The 17,936-nt window shown below is 34.0% G+C and overlaps 2 protein-coding genes across 2 annotated transcripts in view; one reads left to right on the top strand and one right to left on the bottom strand.

Moving 5' to 3' along the window:
- Positions 1 to 1,928, top strand: part of LOC105321348 (heterogeneous nuclear ribonucleoprotein U) — a 13,056-nt gene extending 11,128 nt beyond the window's left edge. Inside the window, exons 17-19 of the mRNA XM_034458936.2 lie at positions 4 to 104; positions 658 to 885; positions 1,149 to 1,928. Of these exons, the coding sequence (XP_034314827.2) occupies positions 4 to 104; positions 658 to 885; positions 1,149 to 1,352 (533 nt within the window). The 3' untranslated portion in view covers positions 1,353 to 1,928. The remainder of the gene's footprint in view (positions 1 to 3; positions 105 to 657; positions 886 to 1,148) is intronic.
- A 3,581-nt stretch (positions 1,929 to 5,509) lies between these two features.
- LOC105333177 (uncharacterized) lies at positions 5,510 to 17,722 on the bottom strand. The gene is made up of 15 exons (XM_011436023.4): positions 17,433 to 17,722; positions 16,454 to 16,507; positions 15,717 to 15,953; positions 15,123 to 15,230; positions 14,787 to 14,864; positions 9,861 to 10,635; positions 9,549 to 9,662; positions 9,273 to 9,418; positions 8,744 to 8,840; positions 7,852 to 7,932; positions 7,456 to 7,575; positions 7,093 to 7,157; positions 6,555 to 6,645; positions 6,084 to 6,142; positions 5,510 to 5,876 (listed from the first exon to the last, which is right to left on the bottom strand). Exons 1-15 carry the CDS (start codon positions 17,628 to 17,630, stop codon positions 5,802 to 5,804), a joined length of 2,298 nt encoding a protein of 765 aa, XP_011434325.3. The 5' UTR covers positions 17,631 to 17,722; the 3' UTR covers positions 5,510 to 5,801.
- Between the last annotated feature and the right edge of the window lie 214 nt (positions 17,723 to 17,936).

Genomic DNA, 17,936 nt, shown 5'->3' with positions numbered 1-17,936 from the left:
TAGGTTGGAATGACCGCAGTGGTGGCTATGGAGGCGGTGGTTTCAATCGTGACAGAAATGATCGCCGCTGGTCTGGTGGAGGGGGAGACAGAAGAGACAATAGGGTAGGTAACTCTTGGTAAATTTATTGAGTGTTTACATATGTTTTAAGCTTAGAAGTTTGATATTTTGCATAATTTTAATCAAAATTTCCTCCAAAGATGTTTCACAAAAATAAAATTTAGTACATGGATCATTGATAATTATCATTGGCAAATTGATAATGAAAGACAATCTTAGGAATAGTTATTCAGAGACAAAATCAGTAATTACTGATGATTTGCCAGTAGTTAATTGTACATAATTAAGAAAGATGGAATATTAATAAATTCTCTTTCTATAACTGGTGCTAGATTTTAAATTTGTGTTCAACTGTTACTTAAAAGGTAATCAGATATTCCTTATTAACTGTGAAGTAATTGGCTAAGATTGTATGGAGGGAAAAAAATTTGTAAAGAAAAATCATTGCAGTTTTAATTTGTTTTATGTACCTATAGTTCATTAGTTTTCCTAGTGTTTGACACAAAAATCTTAATTTTGTGGGAAAATTGCATTATCATATATAGGTAATGATAGTTTTATAATTTCTCAACTATGTCATATCTTCATATACTGTAGGATCGTCAAGGTGGTGGCAGAAACTTTGGAAGTGGTGGAAACAAATGGGGAAACCAAGGAAACAGAGGCAGAAACTGGGGCAGTAACCAAGGAAACTGGAGTGGTAACCAGGGAAACTGGGGTGGTGGTCAAAGTGGAAACTGGAGAAACCAGCAGGGAGGGTGGAACCAGGGAAACAGTTGGGGGAACCAAGGACAGTGGAACCAGGGCTCCAATCAGGGATACGGGGTATGCTTTTAAGTACAAAGTTAAACTAGAAATGAAAGTTTTTGAAATGTTCCATTATAAATATGAGTGTAGTTGTGTATCTGCTATTTATCTGGGGGGTTTTCATCAGTCATTTTATTCTGTCTACAAATTAAATCCTTTCTGTTTATTATACAGAAACACTTAGTTTTGTTGACATTCTATATTAATTCATTTTAAAAAAGATAAGCTTAGCAACTGCATGCCTCAATTATTGATGACTTTAACTCGTTATTTTATTTCAGCAATGGAACTATGCTCAGACTGCGGGGCAACAACAGGCAGCTGGTCAGCAACAAACCTGGGGGAACCAGCAGAGCTACTGGCCCCAACAACAACAGCAGCAGCAGCAGCAGTACGCCACCAATCCGCAATACCAGCAGTGGTACGGCCAACAGGCTCAGCAGAATTACTCCACCAGCGGGGGCGGGGCCGGTGGCACCAAGTAGATCTCTCCAGGACTGTGCAGGCAGCTTACTCTCAGTGTTGTTTTCATTGTTAGGGAGTCCTAGTCTCCTCTGTATATACAGTAGACCCATACTTCGTTGTGTCACTTGGTACCTATAGGGAAGGATGAACTCATACATTTAGCATGCACTCCACTTCTCATTCTCTCATTGGGTCATTTATATATTGCTTTATATTATCAGGAGATCAACTATTGCTCTGACAAGGGAATTGTCTGGCATTCTGAAAATTTTTAATCATTTCATATATTCTCTGAATGTACATCATCAATTTGAAGAAAAAATTGTAATCTTATGTTTTTGAAATGTTTAAAAGAATAAGAATTCACATTTTTGACAAACCATATATATTTTGTTTTGGAGTGTATCATATCATAATACTAAGTAATATGTTTTCCATTTTGTACATGTTTCATAGCAGTTTTAAGAGTTTTATATAACTTATCACCTTGCATTGCATTCAGGTGAAGTTTTTTTTTAATGATTTTTCATGAAGGCAATGATGGTGTTTATAATGTGCAATTGCCTTTCTTGAGCAAATAAATGTTAAAATGGCAATTATTAACTTGTTTTATTTTATTCCAAGAGGCCTTCAGTTGCAGATAATTGGAAAGCAAATGTTATTAATCATCATCAAAGAACTATATATGATATTAGTTAAATTTGGCCCCCAAAATTCACTATTTTTAAAATGATTCAGGTACATTAACTTCTTGTGTTATTTTATAAAAGAGTTGACATGAAATATGTTTTTCACCTATTTCTTTAATTTATATGCACTCACTGGCAGTATATGACGTCAGAAGTGATGCTATTTTCATAATTCGATCAAAACCAAAAATTGACATTTTTCTCATCTTTTTATAAATAATAGAGCGACTCTTTGAACAAGAACGAACTTTTTGTCACTTATAAGTATTGGAAAGATACATCTTTGGTGAAAATATATCTGTTTGTTCAAGTAGTCGCTCAATGTTTCCTTAAAGAAAAACTGCCTCAAAACAAGCCGTTTTATGCTAAAAATGAGAAAATGGCGGGAAAAGGTAAACTTTATGATGTCATATTTTTAAATTGTGGGCACTAAAATCAAAATGAAAATTATGAAAAAACTTCAAATGTATATTTGTACAAATAAAACGAAGAATTACAGTAAAATGACAATGTTCATTTTAAGGGGCCATTTTAGGCTAAAACCATATATACCGGTAGTCCTTTCTTTGAATGGTTTTATACATTTTCTATTCCTGGATGTATTGTTTGTTGCAAAGAGATGTAAAATCTTTGATTACCCAGTAGTAGTTGCTGATGATTAAGGACAGCTGCAGACATTGCAGTGATGAGGCTAAAATTAGTAAAAACTCAAATTCTGCCAAAGACTCGATCCTTAAACATTGACGAGTGGTTTTGTTTCTGTGCTTGTTTTCAGCAAACTTAAAAATGTAGCTTAATTCATGGCCGTGTCTCATGAAAGTTCCAAATCACTCTTCGACTTATCCTCATTCTTAAGACTTGCTAGGGTGAGTTGGCCATCCAGCAATCTTGATCCACAGCTTAAGGTATACCCGGTAATCCAATTCCATTTTATTCTCGCCCATTTTTCTATCCACCTTTCCTGGATTTAAACTAGTACTTAGCATTATTGAATATCTTGTCAAATTAGCAGTTGTTTCTGCTGCACGAGTAGCAATCGTAAATCAACAGCAGTGATCCATAAGTTGAAGCTTCTCTGTTCTTCACTGAGAGATTAATATTTTGAAACCCCATCATGGCCCCCTCTTGACCCCAAGAGGTTTGAGGGTTGAGCAATGTTGAATGTTCTGATATTAATGACCCAATGGTTGGAAAGATTTTGAAGAAAAAAAACACAACCAATTTCTCTATAATCTCTCTTACTTACTCACATACGCTTTGAGTTGAAATAAATGAGTGTAGAGGTCTTGAACAGACATGCCAGGCCAACGAAAAGATATTTCAACAAGGAGATTGAAATATGTTACTTTAGTTGTGAAAAACTTGTTTACAATTCATGTAGAAGGACATTCCTGGTCCAATACTTTGTATAAGTTGCAACCTTTTAGTCATAAAGTTTGAACAAAAATTCTTTAACAAAGGTTACTTAAGGTCTTAAATATTGTTATCTAATCTTAAGTCATTGACCCTTCTTCTCTCAGAGGTCATCCGAGGTGATTTATTTATCTCCATGATATGTGCAAGGGGTGAACAGTAGGAACACATCAGGTTTGTGTGTACAATATGTACAAGAGTGAAATAACCAGAAAAGTTAACCACACCCATTTTCCAGTTTGCACTGAACTTAAATTCAAGCTCATTGCAAACCTCATAGGTTGATCTTAGCAAATTATAGCTAATTAGAAAGAATTAATGGTCCAAAATTGGGTTTTAAAGATTGGCTATGATCTTTACATTTGACCTAAAACATGGTTCAAGGTCACTGCAAACCTTTTACATTAAAACTCTGTTTAAATGAAGTATGAACCAGGAAGGGCTAAAGGGAGATAATATGTGTTCAAGACAAAGATTTTTAAATGGGTTTTCCAACGGAAAAATCCAGTTATTAAAATAGTGAAAATGGCTGGCGGGCGGGCGGGTGGGCGGGCGGCTGCCAAAAGGGTACCCTCATTCTACGGATAACTCCTCCTACAGTTTTCAAAATAAGAAGTTGTTCTTTTGCACATCAATTGTACATATATCAGAGGTGTGCATATTGCTAGGATTTTGATTTTTCGATAATTTGTGAAGAAAATACCAGCTTTTGAACTTGGTCATTTTTTGGCAAAATATTGCATGAAGGGTACCCTCATTGTACGGATAACTCCTACAGTTTTCAAGATAGGAAGTTGTTCTTTTGCAAATCAATTGTACTTATATTAGAGGTGTGCATATTGCTAGGATTTTGATTTCCGGTAAGTTATGGAAAAAAAACCCAGCTTTTGAACTTAGTCATTTTTTGGCAAAATATTGCATATAGGGTACTCCATTTCACTGGATACGGGTTGACATGGATTATGGATACAGTTCACATTAATGAAAACCTGGTTTGCTGTCACATTGACAGCTTTTCACTTGTACAACATGGTCTGATATGACCTTGACCCTTGATCTAGGAAGTTCATTCAAGGTCACTGCACACCCTAGACCAAAGGCACTATGTGGATGAAGTATAAATCAGATTGGACCGAGGGGAGAGAATATATGATTTGAACAAGGATTTTCCACATAATTCTACTATGACCTTAACTGTAGTCCTAAAAACTTGTTTCAAGGTCACTGCACATGCACTATGTGGGTGATTTATGAGCCAGATTGGGGCAGGGAGAGAGAAAATACACTCCAGACATGTGGTTTCAGATGGACAGACAAATGAACAGATGGACAGTCTGGTCAATAAAGGGCACCTACAATGGCACCTACAAGTAGTGCAATGGACAATGCACTCGCTTCTCACTACCGAGACCCGAGCTTAATCCCTGTGATTGCCAGTGGGTATGGAGATGGCCAACATTAAAAAAAATAACTAGAAAGATAAGTTGAAAAATTTTTATTTAACAAAACAGCCACAAATTATGAAATATTTTTGTAGATCATTGAACCAATCTCTTATTTAAAAAAAATTTCATGTGTAAATAGTGTAGTCCTTGGCACAATTACATGTAATAAGAAACAGGTCTTGAGATTTCCGCATTACCAGAATAATTTCAGGAGGTATACTGTACATGTACATGCATGTTAAATCTATACACAATACCGTAATTATTTATAAATACTTAAGTTACAATATGATTTCAGCAAATAAGATTAAAAAAAAAACAACAGCTATTTATTTATCAAATATACAGAAGGCTTTACTACAGATCAACAGATAGGGAGGCTAGAAAAAAAATCAATCATTAAAAATAATTCAATTTGGGGGAGAATATTTAAAAATTGAGAATATTTGAAAAATTCCATTGATTTCAGATCATATTAAGGGGAAGAAATGCAATCAATACTAAACAATAGTAAAAGTATACACGTAATTACAAGTATTTAAACAAGTTTTGATCATACATTAAAATGACTTATAATTACTATGATATTATTGTTGTTGAAAACTGTTAGAGCAAGCAAGCAGAAAAAAATGACTTTAAACATGTTTATATATTTATAATCAAATGAAAGACAAAGCACAAAATCTAAAAAGTAATGAGAAGCCGCAAAAAATTACATCATTTCTTTGAGGACATAAGTATATACAAAGTTAATAAGAAATCCATCAATCTCCATTTCGTTTTGACAACTAAAAAGTCAGAAATTGTGAGACAAACTCATGTCAAAATAACAATCATTATCACATTTGAAATTTTAATATACTGGTACATTGTTCGATGATGGACTTAAGTACTGCATGTAGATCTGCTAGTTTTTTTATCCTCAGTTGACAACGGCTGAGGTACACATGGTGTTCAAACCACAAACTCCGGCCCCGCGGTAAACCAAGTAGTAACCCTACAACAGATAATAAAGACTTGTGTATAGTTCTCTCTATCCATAGGGGTGGAAATAGGGTAGGGTCTTTGACGAGGAAAATGATAATTAAATTCAAACCAAAACAATGATAATTTAATCAATGCGACAATTTTTTTTCAGAATTTTCAATGAGAAGAAGGTGCAACAAAACATCACAAATGGGTTACACAATCAAATAATGCAAACCTTTTCTCCCCAATCTGGGCCCCAGCTGTTCTTGATGATCCAGTATGGTTTACTTCCCTCTGAAAACAAGAGCATTTGCATGATTTCAAGAAGAACCATCTATAATATGATCTTGAAAAACAGTCCTGCATATTAGGCTATAAATACAAAATTGTTTTGTTTCATTTCATTTATTTATTTTTCACTGGTCATGCAGGTATGCATCAATATTTATATACATATACAGTTAAACACGCTTATAACAAAGTCCCAGGGACAGGGAATTTTACCTCGTTATAAGCGTAATTCGTAATATCCGTCAAGTTTACAATGTGTAATAAAGTCACGGGGAATGAAAATCACTTCGCTATAAGCGTCAATTCATTGTAAGCATGTTCGTTATAACCGTGTTTTACTGTATCTAAGTGTAGATGGACTATTTTAATGTATAACACAGGCTCTTTTCTTTTTATTTTATGTCACTGTACTTACCGACTCCGTATCCCACAATTAACACTCCATGATCCAATTCTTTAGGATTGCAGAAAATTTTCCAAGGATGTGAAATTCCTCCCATGTAAAACTGCAGGAGAACACAGGAGATAACACTTTTGAGAAGTTTAACCTAAAGATACTGATTGACAAAAAGCTTTAGAAACTTTCGAACAACTCATTAAGATTCTTGATCATCCTCTTTTCTTCAGGGAGTTTGATTGAAATCTTTATATCTCATCAAGAGCACTTTAAATATAACCTTTGCATACAAATGTTCATCACCTAATGCTGACAAATTGTGATCTTTACAGTAAACATTTCTTTTAAGGTTGTAGGTGAGGATTGCGTTGCTTATTGAATTGATAATCAAACTTTGGTGGGACCTTTATCTAACTCTCCCAAACAATGAACTCCAAACCCTACAGACGTTCATCTTACATCATCAGGGTACTAGGACCTTGATTCAAGATAATACCTTACTGGACATGGTCACATTTTGTGTTTAACAGAGAAGTAATATATAAGCTAACTGTACCTGCATAGCAAAAGCATTGATTCCAATAGAGATTGGTCCATTCTTCACTAACCAAGCTGCCATTTCTGTAAAAAAAAAAAAAAGCACCTTATATCTGAACTGGGAGTATATAGACTAATAAAAACAAGCAATTTGGAAAACAATAGATCAATAGTATGCCGGAAAATCTATTACCGGTACTAAGTATTTATTACCAGTAATATATTGAATATATTATGGGTGTAACTATCTGTAAATACCGGTATTCATTATTGTTAACTTCCATATAAAGATATATGTTTTGATTATTTATTTCATAATAAAACTAATGTAAATTAAACACAAACATTCATAATTTTGCACAAGATTTAAGTCTGTAGAGACCTGTTTCATTGCTGGAGATGGACACAGAGCCGTTGATTTTCACCCGGATCTTGGATTTATCCATGGAGCATTTCTCGTTGTGACCTCGGTATTTGTAATCTGTCTCCGTCTCCAGTCCACCTGTAAAAACATGTATCCCATAATGCAATAACTGGGTATTTCTACTGATAATCTCCATTCAAACTCAGAGGGCAGGGGGAGTAACTGATATAATAATTGGTACAAATAAATACAAACAGGCAAAAATGCAGTGAATCATCTATAAAACTTATATTAGGGCAAGCAATTTTTGCTTCTTTTTTTTTTAGTTGTATTTTTTTCAATGTGAATGTAAAAAACAAATCATTTGGTATCATGTCTATTGAAAATAACTAGACATTCCCCATGCTCACTGACCGAGTCGGATGATTTCTTTGTAGGCCTGGCTTGGTAATCCACCATTGCATCCTTCATCCACTTTGTCACAATCCACCAACTCTGTAACAGAGACAGAGAATATATATACCATAAATACAGTAAAACATGCTTATAACGAAGTGCCAGGGATGGGCTAGTTTGCTTTGTTACAAGCGTAATTCGTTATATTCGTCAAATTTACAACATGGAATAAAGTCACTTGGAATGAAAATTACTTGGCCGTAAGCGTCAATTCATTATAAATGTGTTCGCTATAACCAAGTTTTACTGTAACCACACATTTACAATGTACAGATCTATATAAAAAAAAAAGACACCATTCAAGGTACCGGTATATGCATAACAGTGTTTAAGAAATACATATTTGTGTACATGACATGATTTAGAGTAACTTTTATGTGTCAGAACATGACAAAAATATTAAATTCTTATTCAAAGTAGACATAAAAGCGAGTCTAGAATGAGCTACATGTATCTACATATATATGCAATAATATCCTCAAATGATTTAGTTTGAAGTTTGACCTGATTACAGATCCCAGTTATATTAATGGTAGTCTATTTCTTGACACCATGACTGAGAGGATATTAGTATCGTAGTGAGATCAGAAATAATCGTCCTTGACAGAGAGATAACAGAGACCATGCAGTCGCGAGACAAATGATCCCAAAAATAATGATAAGGACAAATACAGGCCACTTGTACTTCCATGTCCAAAATAGTCTTCAAATTTGAGTCTCTTCTCTTCAACTCAGTACCATTCTACTGGCTACATATAATTACACATAAACTAAGAAATGTATATGTATCACGATAATCCATTTTTAAGTTAAATAAGGCTGTAATATAAATGTAATGTAGCTTGTTTACCTTGTTCGGAGAGGGAGACCAGTTTCTTTTTGCTGATGGCCCACTGCCCTTCAATGTTCCCAGTCGTGGAGAAAGCCCAGCAAGACCCACAGGACCCCTAAAACATAGCCACACATACAAGATACTTAAGTTTTGTTCATATTCAATAAAATAAATCAAACTAGATACTGAAAAAGTTCACAGCAATTTCATTTTCGTTCCATTTGCACTATTAAATTTGATGTAAAACTGGATAAATTAATTTGAGACAATATTTAAAGTATTTTTTGTTTTACATTTATCTTTTGTTAGGGGCAAATTCTTTCTGCCATGGATTCTTTTATCACTATGATTGAGCCAGTACGTAGTACAGGTTTAAAATGCAATTCTTTGCATTGAGACTATAGACTTTAGAGCCAAATAAGAAAACGTAATATATCGTATAGAGCAAATACTCCTCTCTACACTCAAAATGCTCTTTAACAGTCAATGAGTTAACATTGTGAATGCACTGTATGACACAACCATATAGTTATCATCAATATCTGACCTGGTTTTTGACCTCTGTCACTGCCCCATGCTCCCTCCAGTCAAAGCTATTGGGCAGAGAATTCATCTTAGGGATTTTTGCCTTTTTCATGCCTTTGTTGGCATTCTGGTCCCACACTTTGCCAACATACTGCTTGAATTCAGATTCTGAAAATTGAATATGATAAATTGTTACTACTCCATTCATACACTTAACACTCCAAATGGTATACATGAATTTTGAATATATCAATAGCACTCTGACTAAAGTAATGAATCTAAAATTGCAAACATTTACCAGACATATCTGCAAATTTTGTGACTCCATAAACTGCAGTTCCTTTCTCAACATCTTGTAACTTTTTTGCTTTCCTCATGTTCTCACAAAAAATCTTAAATCGGGTTTTCTCCTCTAAAAACATTAATTTATATAATCATATGCATCACATTCCAAGAGAGTAAAAAAGCATATAAAAGCATCAGTATTATTTGAACAGTATTAAGATGCAGCACTGAAAAAGACAGATATTGGAATATGTTATTTCCAAGCAAGATTTCATGATTTGTGTTGATGAAATGAAGACAGGTTAATAAGTCTTTTTTTACTTACCCTGCTTTGACATGTACAACCTCTTGAAGGCAGCCTGAAATTGTTGAAATACAACCCACTTACAGAGATCACCAACATCTCCATTCAACATAGGACTTCCATTTAAAAGCAGTCCTCCACCCAAAGGATTAAAGTTTCCATGAGGTTTCAAGTCATGTCCATCTCCACCTATCAGATTTGACTTTCCATGAGGTTTCATGTCATGTCCATCTCCACCAATCAGATTTGACTTTCCATGAGGTTTTAAGTCATGTCCATCTCCACCAATCAGATTTGATTTTCCATGTGGCTTTAGATCATGTCCATCTCCACCAATCAGATTTGATTTTCCATGTGGCTTTAGATCATGTCCATCTCCACCAATCAGACTTGATTTTCCATGTGGCTTTAGATCATGTCCATCTCCACCAATCAATATCTGCTGTTTGTGTGGCTTCAAGTCATGATCATCTCCGCCAATCAAATTTGATTTTCCATGAGGCTTTAGATCATGTCCATCTCCACCAATTAAGTTTGATTTTCCATGTGGCTTCAAATCATGTCCATCTCCACCAAATACATTAGGTTTTCCATGTGGCTGCATGTCATGCCCATCTTTACCAAGAAGAGGTTTCTTAAGATTCTGCAATTTCTTACCGAACTTGCAGTTTCCTTTGCAGTCCATTGATGCCATTATTTTTTGTGCTGCATCAGATTTCAAATTTAATCCAAGTTTACTCTTTAGTTTGATTAATTTCTGGACTTTTGGATCCTGTTGTTGTACGCCATGGTCTGCCTGCAGGTCAAAAAAATAATCATAAAGCTAGTTAATAATCATTTTAAAAATACACTTCCATTTAAGGACTCTTTATTTTCATATGACTTAGTTTTGAGTTTCATTAGGCCCCTTTCACAATTGGCGCACGAGCACTTTACAACACTTTGTGATCGGAATTTTTTTTACTTTGCTATCGCATATGTTGCACAATTAAGCTCTGGCATTCGTTGCATGAATTTTTGTGGTCACATCAAGTCTCCTAAAAAATAGTAGGCATACACTTTTCAGATGCCACCGAATGGGATCCAAATTATTGCAATGCAATGCATGAACATTAGTACAAATGTTTTACGTTTTGTGTACACGCAAGAGCGATGCCCGATATTTAAAAATTGTAAGATAAATTGCAGCTGTTTATGCCTCTGTTGTGCGACCATGAGACTGTTGCTGAACGTGTCTCGTGTAATCTTGCAACGTTTTACTATCATTGCAAGATTTATCGATTTCAGTTTCCATGCTTTGCCACTAGAATATACAGGATAAAGGTTTATTTTGCCTTGTGACATTTTTGCTTGACTTCTGGTTTTTGCTCGTCTTGTCTTAATTCACTGACAAAAATAGTGAATCGAGCATTAAATAAAACAGTGGCGAACAGTTACCTTAAACAGTACACACTGTATAACATATCTGTTTCAGGCCACAATTAATTGACCTTGATTTTGGCTGTTGCATTTGTAATCTTCTTGGGTGGTATCTTCTCTTGCATTCAACTATTTCTACTGAAGAGCGTCGAAAACGGGCAGTATATATATCCCCTCTGACTCGCACAAGCATTTAATTGTACGATGAAACGCACAATCAGATCAGCGCTGTTTGTCTTACTGCATTGGCGCTAGTTCAATCATCCGATCATGTGGTCATTCATGCAATCCTATTGCATTATCTTACAACACTCGCTTTCATTGTACAACAGTTGCATACAGACGCAAGATATATCGCAAGAATTATTGCATTTACATCGCACAACATTCGCTCTGAATCATGTGAGTTTTGTATGAGTAATTTTTCATATGTGATTATTTTGACAACAGTTTACAAACATGTCCATTTTTTGGGGGTCGTATAATATTTTGTCGCTTCTGCACTAATTGTAAAAGGAGCTTTAGCTAATGAATTTAATGTACATTGTTTAACTGAAGGTGATGGTGAAGATGATTATCAAACAGTGAGTCATAATCACAATATTTACTGATAGCCACTCTGTATGTGTATATAATACTGCATATTTATGGTATACATGTATATGTACATCACACCGCAATTACATGTACAGCAATTAAGTGGAATTTTGTCATTTGCACTTCATATTTACAAAATATGCTTACTAGTTATGTACATATAGTTAATTTACCGGTAAAAGGAACATCCAAAAATGATCAAATGATATATATTGTAGTACATTATATTTTAAATTTAAGAAAATATTATATGATTGTATTGTACACGCAAAACCTCTGAATTTTCTACCGTAACTTTTTTCTTCACTCAAGTCTCAGTTAGTAGAAATAAAATCCTATAATAATCATGCACAGATCCTTTACAGGATTCTAGAATGGGAAGATGAAAACATTTTTATAGAGGGGTCTGAAAGATAAATTTGTTTCCCTAGGAAGAGGGGTAAGGGCCTACTTTTTGCAATTTTCTAGGTGAATTTAATTTGAATTTTCCAATGGGGGGGGGGGGGAGAAAGATCTGGACTCTTCCTACCCTTCTCTAGATTTATGTATAATAAAATTATCAAAAAGAGGCCTCAAACCCTCCCATCCCCTCTGGCAAACAAAATCATCCCATGGACACCCCCTGAAAAAAAAGCAATGTCTAGAATTGTGCATGACTATTATCTCTTGGCTGGTACAACTGGCTTAATTATGTAAAGTATCTAATTATAAGTTTCCTACTGAACTCCCTAGCTGATCTGAAATTTGTCATAACATTGATCCTTTTCTTTACAATAAAGGCCAAGGTCATTGCAATAAATTAGAGATGGTAAAGGATGTGTATATCATTTTAGTATTTGGAAATTCTCTAGTTTCTTCAAACTGTTAAGCTGAAACCTAACATTCAATCATTTTTTACCAGACCTAGCTCATCCAAATGAACTGAAAAAAAAAAAACATTTTTAGGGTGACACTTCAAAAGATTTGTTTTATTTTTTGTACTTCAATCTATCACATGCAGGAATATATGACAGATAGCTATCGATTTCATGTTATTCTGGTAAAAATTTAAATGGTATTATACATGTAATAAATGGACAGGAAATTAATATTTGTTTCCTAATTATAGATTAAAAAGCTTAATAGAAATTCATAACTATAAATGTTATATATGTAACTATTGTGTAGCATTGTTAATGCCAGCAATAGTAAGTGTGTGATGTTAGTCATAAGAAGTAGCAAAACTGAATTTAATGTAAACTGTAAAAAAAAATCTGCATATCTTTGAAGTGTAACACAACAATTAAATAACATGACTATCATAACACTGAAGTTTTACAAAATAGGAAAGGAAGAATAAATGATGAGAAGGAAGAACAGACTGGTGTAAACCCATTAAACGTCACTTATACCAAAATGAGTGTTCATGTAGAGGGTTCTCGAAGCAACAGTTGTTTTGTCAAAGTTCAAGTACAGCTGAGTTATCTATGTCAATGACATATAGTGCAGTTTGTTAAAATAATGGCTCTGAGCTTGTTTTCATTGGCAGTATAAATAAACGAGATTAAATCCATGACAAATTTTTAACACAAGTAAATACTGAATACAAAGAGATTATATTAATATAATGAAAACAACAAAATTTTGACCCAATGAAAATTTGTGCTTCTACAGTATATTTGATATAATTATAGATAATTTATAAAGATAGCATAATGTTATCTTACTTTTTTTCAAATACATTATTGTACTTTAATTTGAATAATTTACAAAACAAAAATATGTAACTAAAAATATGGTACTGATATTTAGCATGTTTCTCTCTTGGTATTTCATGTTTCTCACTTGGTATTTACTTATTTATGTACAGTTTAAGTAAGTAGAATGTTTATAGTTACTTAGCTGAATATAGATTTACATGTCACGAAAAGTCAGGATCATCATGCAAATTTCATCAAAATCATTTTACTAATGATAAATAGGCACCATTATGCAGGTATAAACCTTTAGATTTTGTAACAACCAATTGCACACCTGATACTACAGCAAAATACTTTAAAAAGGGGTTGTAAGGATAGCAGGGATGAAAGAGAAGTATGGCTGACAATGACTTTTATGAGTCCTGTCTAGTTTTAAATGGATTCATGCAGTCAATAATCTAAACAAAGAAATATGAAGAGAGTGTAATATACTAGCTGTTTTCTGAAGATACAATGTAATCCAAATATAAATTGAAGAATCCACGTAGAAATCAATGTAGGAAGACAAAGTGTATAAAAACTTTAATAATAAACAAACCAATATAGCAACAACAAATAAATTAAGTAGGTTAATATGGTCATCTAAAATCACAACAGGAGATCCTAAGTAGGTGATGGTATTAGTAAATTAGTGTGATGTGTTAGTTGCCGTGTCACCCAGGTAACCGTTTAGTGCTGAAAATAAGACCAAAATGGACAATAGTTATTGTAAGGTAGATCCATACATGCTCATGCACTTCAGTGGAATTAAAATTGGTTATAAATCAAAAGTTTTAAAGGAGCAAAACAATAAACGTGGTGCACATGTACATGTATTTGAAAAATGCATCAAATATAAACAAACAACATTTCTTCCTCTGAATGTACATGTACACTTCCTTGTGTTCATTGTTTAAAGTACGACTGGGAAATCAGTAAACAAAAACTATGCAGGGATATTGTTTCAAAATAAATAAAATGATGGTACAACTGCGAAAAAAGTAAGACAACTAAATTACTGTGTGCTTAATCTATCTATAGAAGTAAGTGCATACAGTACATATCCATAAAGTTAGTGATTAATAAAAGCAGAGAGGGTGCAGATCTTAGGCACACAAGTAGAAGGAACAAACTGTTTGTCTATCCACTATTCCTGAACATTAATTACTGTTGACTATTTGACATAATAAAGGAGGCCACGTGTGATACCTACCACCATTGTGAGCTGGTTCAGTGTGTACTTGGTGGGCATCCAGGGCTGGGACACGATGTCCACATGCCAGGTGGAGGACTGAAACAGAAACAACACAAGTTTCATCAGGAGAAGTCAATCAGCAGTTTCCTACCCAAGTCAAACTTCACGGAATATTCTTTACAAAAATAGTGAGAAACTTCATGGAATATTCTTTACAAGAATAGTGAGAAATATGTTTTTTCCATTTCTAATATGAGTTCAGCATAAAAAATGTCTTTATAGCTTTCAGTCACTAAGGTTAAGCTTTCTGTTGTACAGTCTTTTTAATAATGAAGATATGTGTATAGTACTGACCATTCCCTGGCTCTTGACGGCACACAAGGACAAATCTCTGTTGTCACTCTTGGTGCATTCGTTCTCACCCATTGTGACATCACAGACATATCTCATACCAGCAACAACCTACAAATATCACAAACCTAACTACAATGCACTTATCTTCAAACAAAAAGTATCTATCTATTGGTATTTCATCTTAATTCATCCTATCACTTCTGACACTAGTATCTCTATCTTTAAAATATCAGTTTATCAAAACTTCTGCCTTATTTTGTAAATGAAAGTTACAGAAGGTATTTAATGTAAATTCCAATTAAAGAAATAGGTTTAATGTACTTATTGAGCAAATTCAAAATCAAAGTACTGATATATATAGCAGCTAATTTTGCAAATCATGCATTAATATCTCATAAACACAATGCATCTAGTAAATAAAAATCATGAAGTCAAGGGTCACAAATCAAGCAGGCCCAAAGTGCTACAAAGCCCTTCCACTTATTGTGCACAAGAGGTACCAGATTTAGAATTAAAGATAGAATATTGCCAATAAAAACTGAGAGTGTTGTTTTGTGCTTCATCAAGCCATTGATATCAACTGAGGGTGCTGACCTGCTGGAAGCAGTGGCTATAGTGTACAGGGCTGGATCGGAACAATCCATTGCTCTGCAAGTCCACCTGGGAGGCAACGTAGCTCATGGCATCTTGGAACTGGGTACTGGTGGTGTCAGCATGAGACATACCTCCAACCAAGGCATTACGGTGGTGCCCTGAGGAACAGTGGTCACTGGTGAGCTCTCTTGTCTTGGTCCAGGACTGGTCAAATACTACAAAGTTGCACACTTTTGTCTGCAGAACAATGAACAGTATTGAGTTTAGTGTTATCCATCAAATATATCATATCCAATTATTTGAAATATCAAAGTAAAATCTCATTCTTTAAACATGATTTTAAAATCATGTACATGTATAAAGTACATTTGTACCACATTCTTAAGTACACTTTTTAAATATCCAAATAAGGAACACAATGGTAATTCTATATAACATACATTTTTGTCCACAAAAACATATTTATTGTCAGTTAAAAAATGTGACTTGGATGAAATCCAAATCCTTTAAGATTAAAAACAGTGTTTTTAAAAACCACAAAATCTAGGTTCTTGATAAAGGTTTGGTGTAAATGACACATATGATTTCAATGAATCAATAGATATGATTATCATGTAACTTAAAGATGTATGTCACAATAACAGCCATCCCACTCCTGATTAAATGACAGAAAAGTCAATCGTGATCCGTAGATCAAGGGGAGTGACTGAGATAAGAATCCACAATAATTCCCTTACCTGTCCACCGCAGGTAGCTTCTACGGTCACCTTGTAGTTCAGACCGGCAACAACCTGTTCAAAACAGAATAAAAAGATTGATAAAGCTTCACTTGTTTAATTTATTGAAATTCTTTTATGACATGGGTGAATAGCAAGCAATTTTTTCAATTACTCTAAAGACATTTGATGATATATATAGTATATATTTACATTGTATTATGTTCATAATACTATTATATTATAAATATCACCAAAAGAATCTAAAATATACTGGTATCTAAATATTATCTCCAAGAATACTTATTTAATCTTTAATTAATGTTCATTTCATAATATAGAATTTATTTCGATCAAATATCTTATCATTATTTTTTAATAACTCAGTTCAATTAATTCATATTTTTTAAAAATCTTATTAACTTTTATGAAAATAATACTTTCTATTCATATTTTGATAATCCACAGTATTACTGATATCACAATGTGTGTAAAATCAGAATGCTGACTTAAATCAGAGATATATAATTAACATCTCAAAATTTCTTATCTGTGAATTTTCAAACAAAGGTTCAAGATTGTTCACCCATTAATTACAGGTATGTAATTTTGTAAAGAGTTTGCATTCTAATAATTAAATAATATCTATATATAGACATGTGCATCATATTATATATGCATATGTATAACGTATATTAGAGTTTTGATATATAGGATAGTAATATTGCCATTTGATGCCTAAACATTCATATTTGATGCATAAATATTTTAGAATAAAATGAAGTAAATGATGTTTTGTTGTGAGTGCCTCCAATCAAATATTCAAGTCCCATGACAAGGACATGATGCATAGGATCTTTTCACCTGCAGTGTACCTGTTCACCACCCCCCCCCCCCCCCCCCCCCAGAAACAAACCAGCTGTTAAACGCCCCCTTCCAAACCCTGGTTTTATTTGGGACCTACGTAAAAACTCAGATGACGTCATTTTATAGTTTTTACCTGAGTCTCGGCGTGTCTGATTGTGAAGGTGTTATCACACATGGAGTTTGTTTTCGCAGCGTGAGTTGTAAGAGCGAACTGAGCAATTTCTTGGAGCATCAAGTTGCTCTCTGGATTCTGCATGGGACAGTATCCCCCTGGCATACATTCTGCCGTCACATAAGCCAACACACATGATAATAAAACCAAAGTTCTCATTTTCACAAGTCTTTGTTACGACGAAAAATAAATCTACTGATACTTCTCTGTCATATCCTTCATGTTTATATACGTATAGCGCCCTCTTACAGTCAACGTCATTGAAGGGAAGATAACCACCTGCTTAATTTCCCGTGGCCTCGAAACAGGTCAAATGGAATTCCAAAAATACATAGAGTATTGCTCAATCTTAGCTCAGGGAATTCCAAAATAGAGAAAAACAGAGAAAAACAACAAAACCACAAATATATGAGTGAACATGCACGAAATTTCCGATTATAAGCACTTGATATAAGCTAGGAAATT

This window comes from Magallana gigas, chromosome 6 (assembly GCF_963853765.1).
Source record: "Magallana gigas chromosome 6, xbMagGiga1.1, whole genome shotgun sequence".
Lineage (NCBI taxonomy): Eukaryota > Metazoa > Mollusca > Bivalvia > Ostreida > Ostreidae > Magallana > Magallana gigas.
This window is presented reverse-complemented; position numbering and strand designations above follow the sequence as displayed.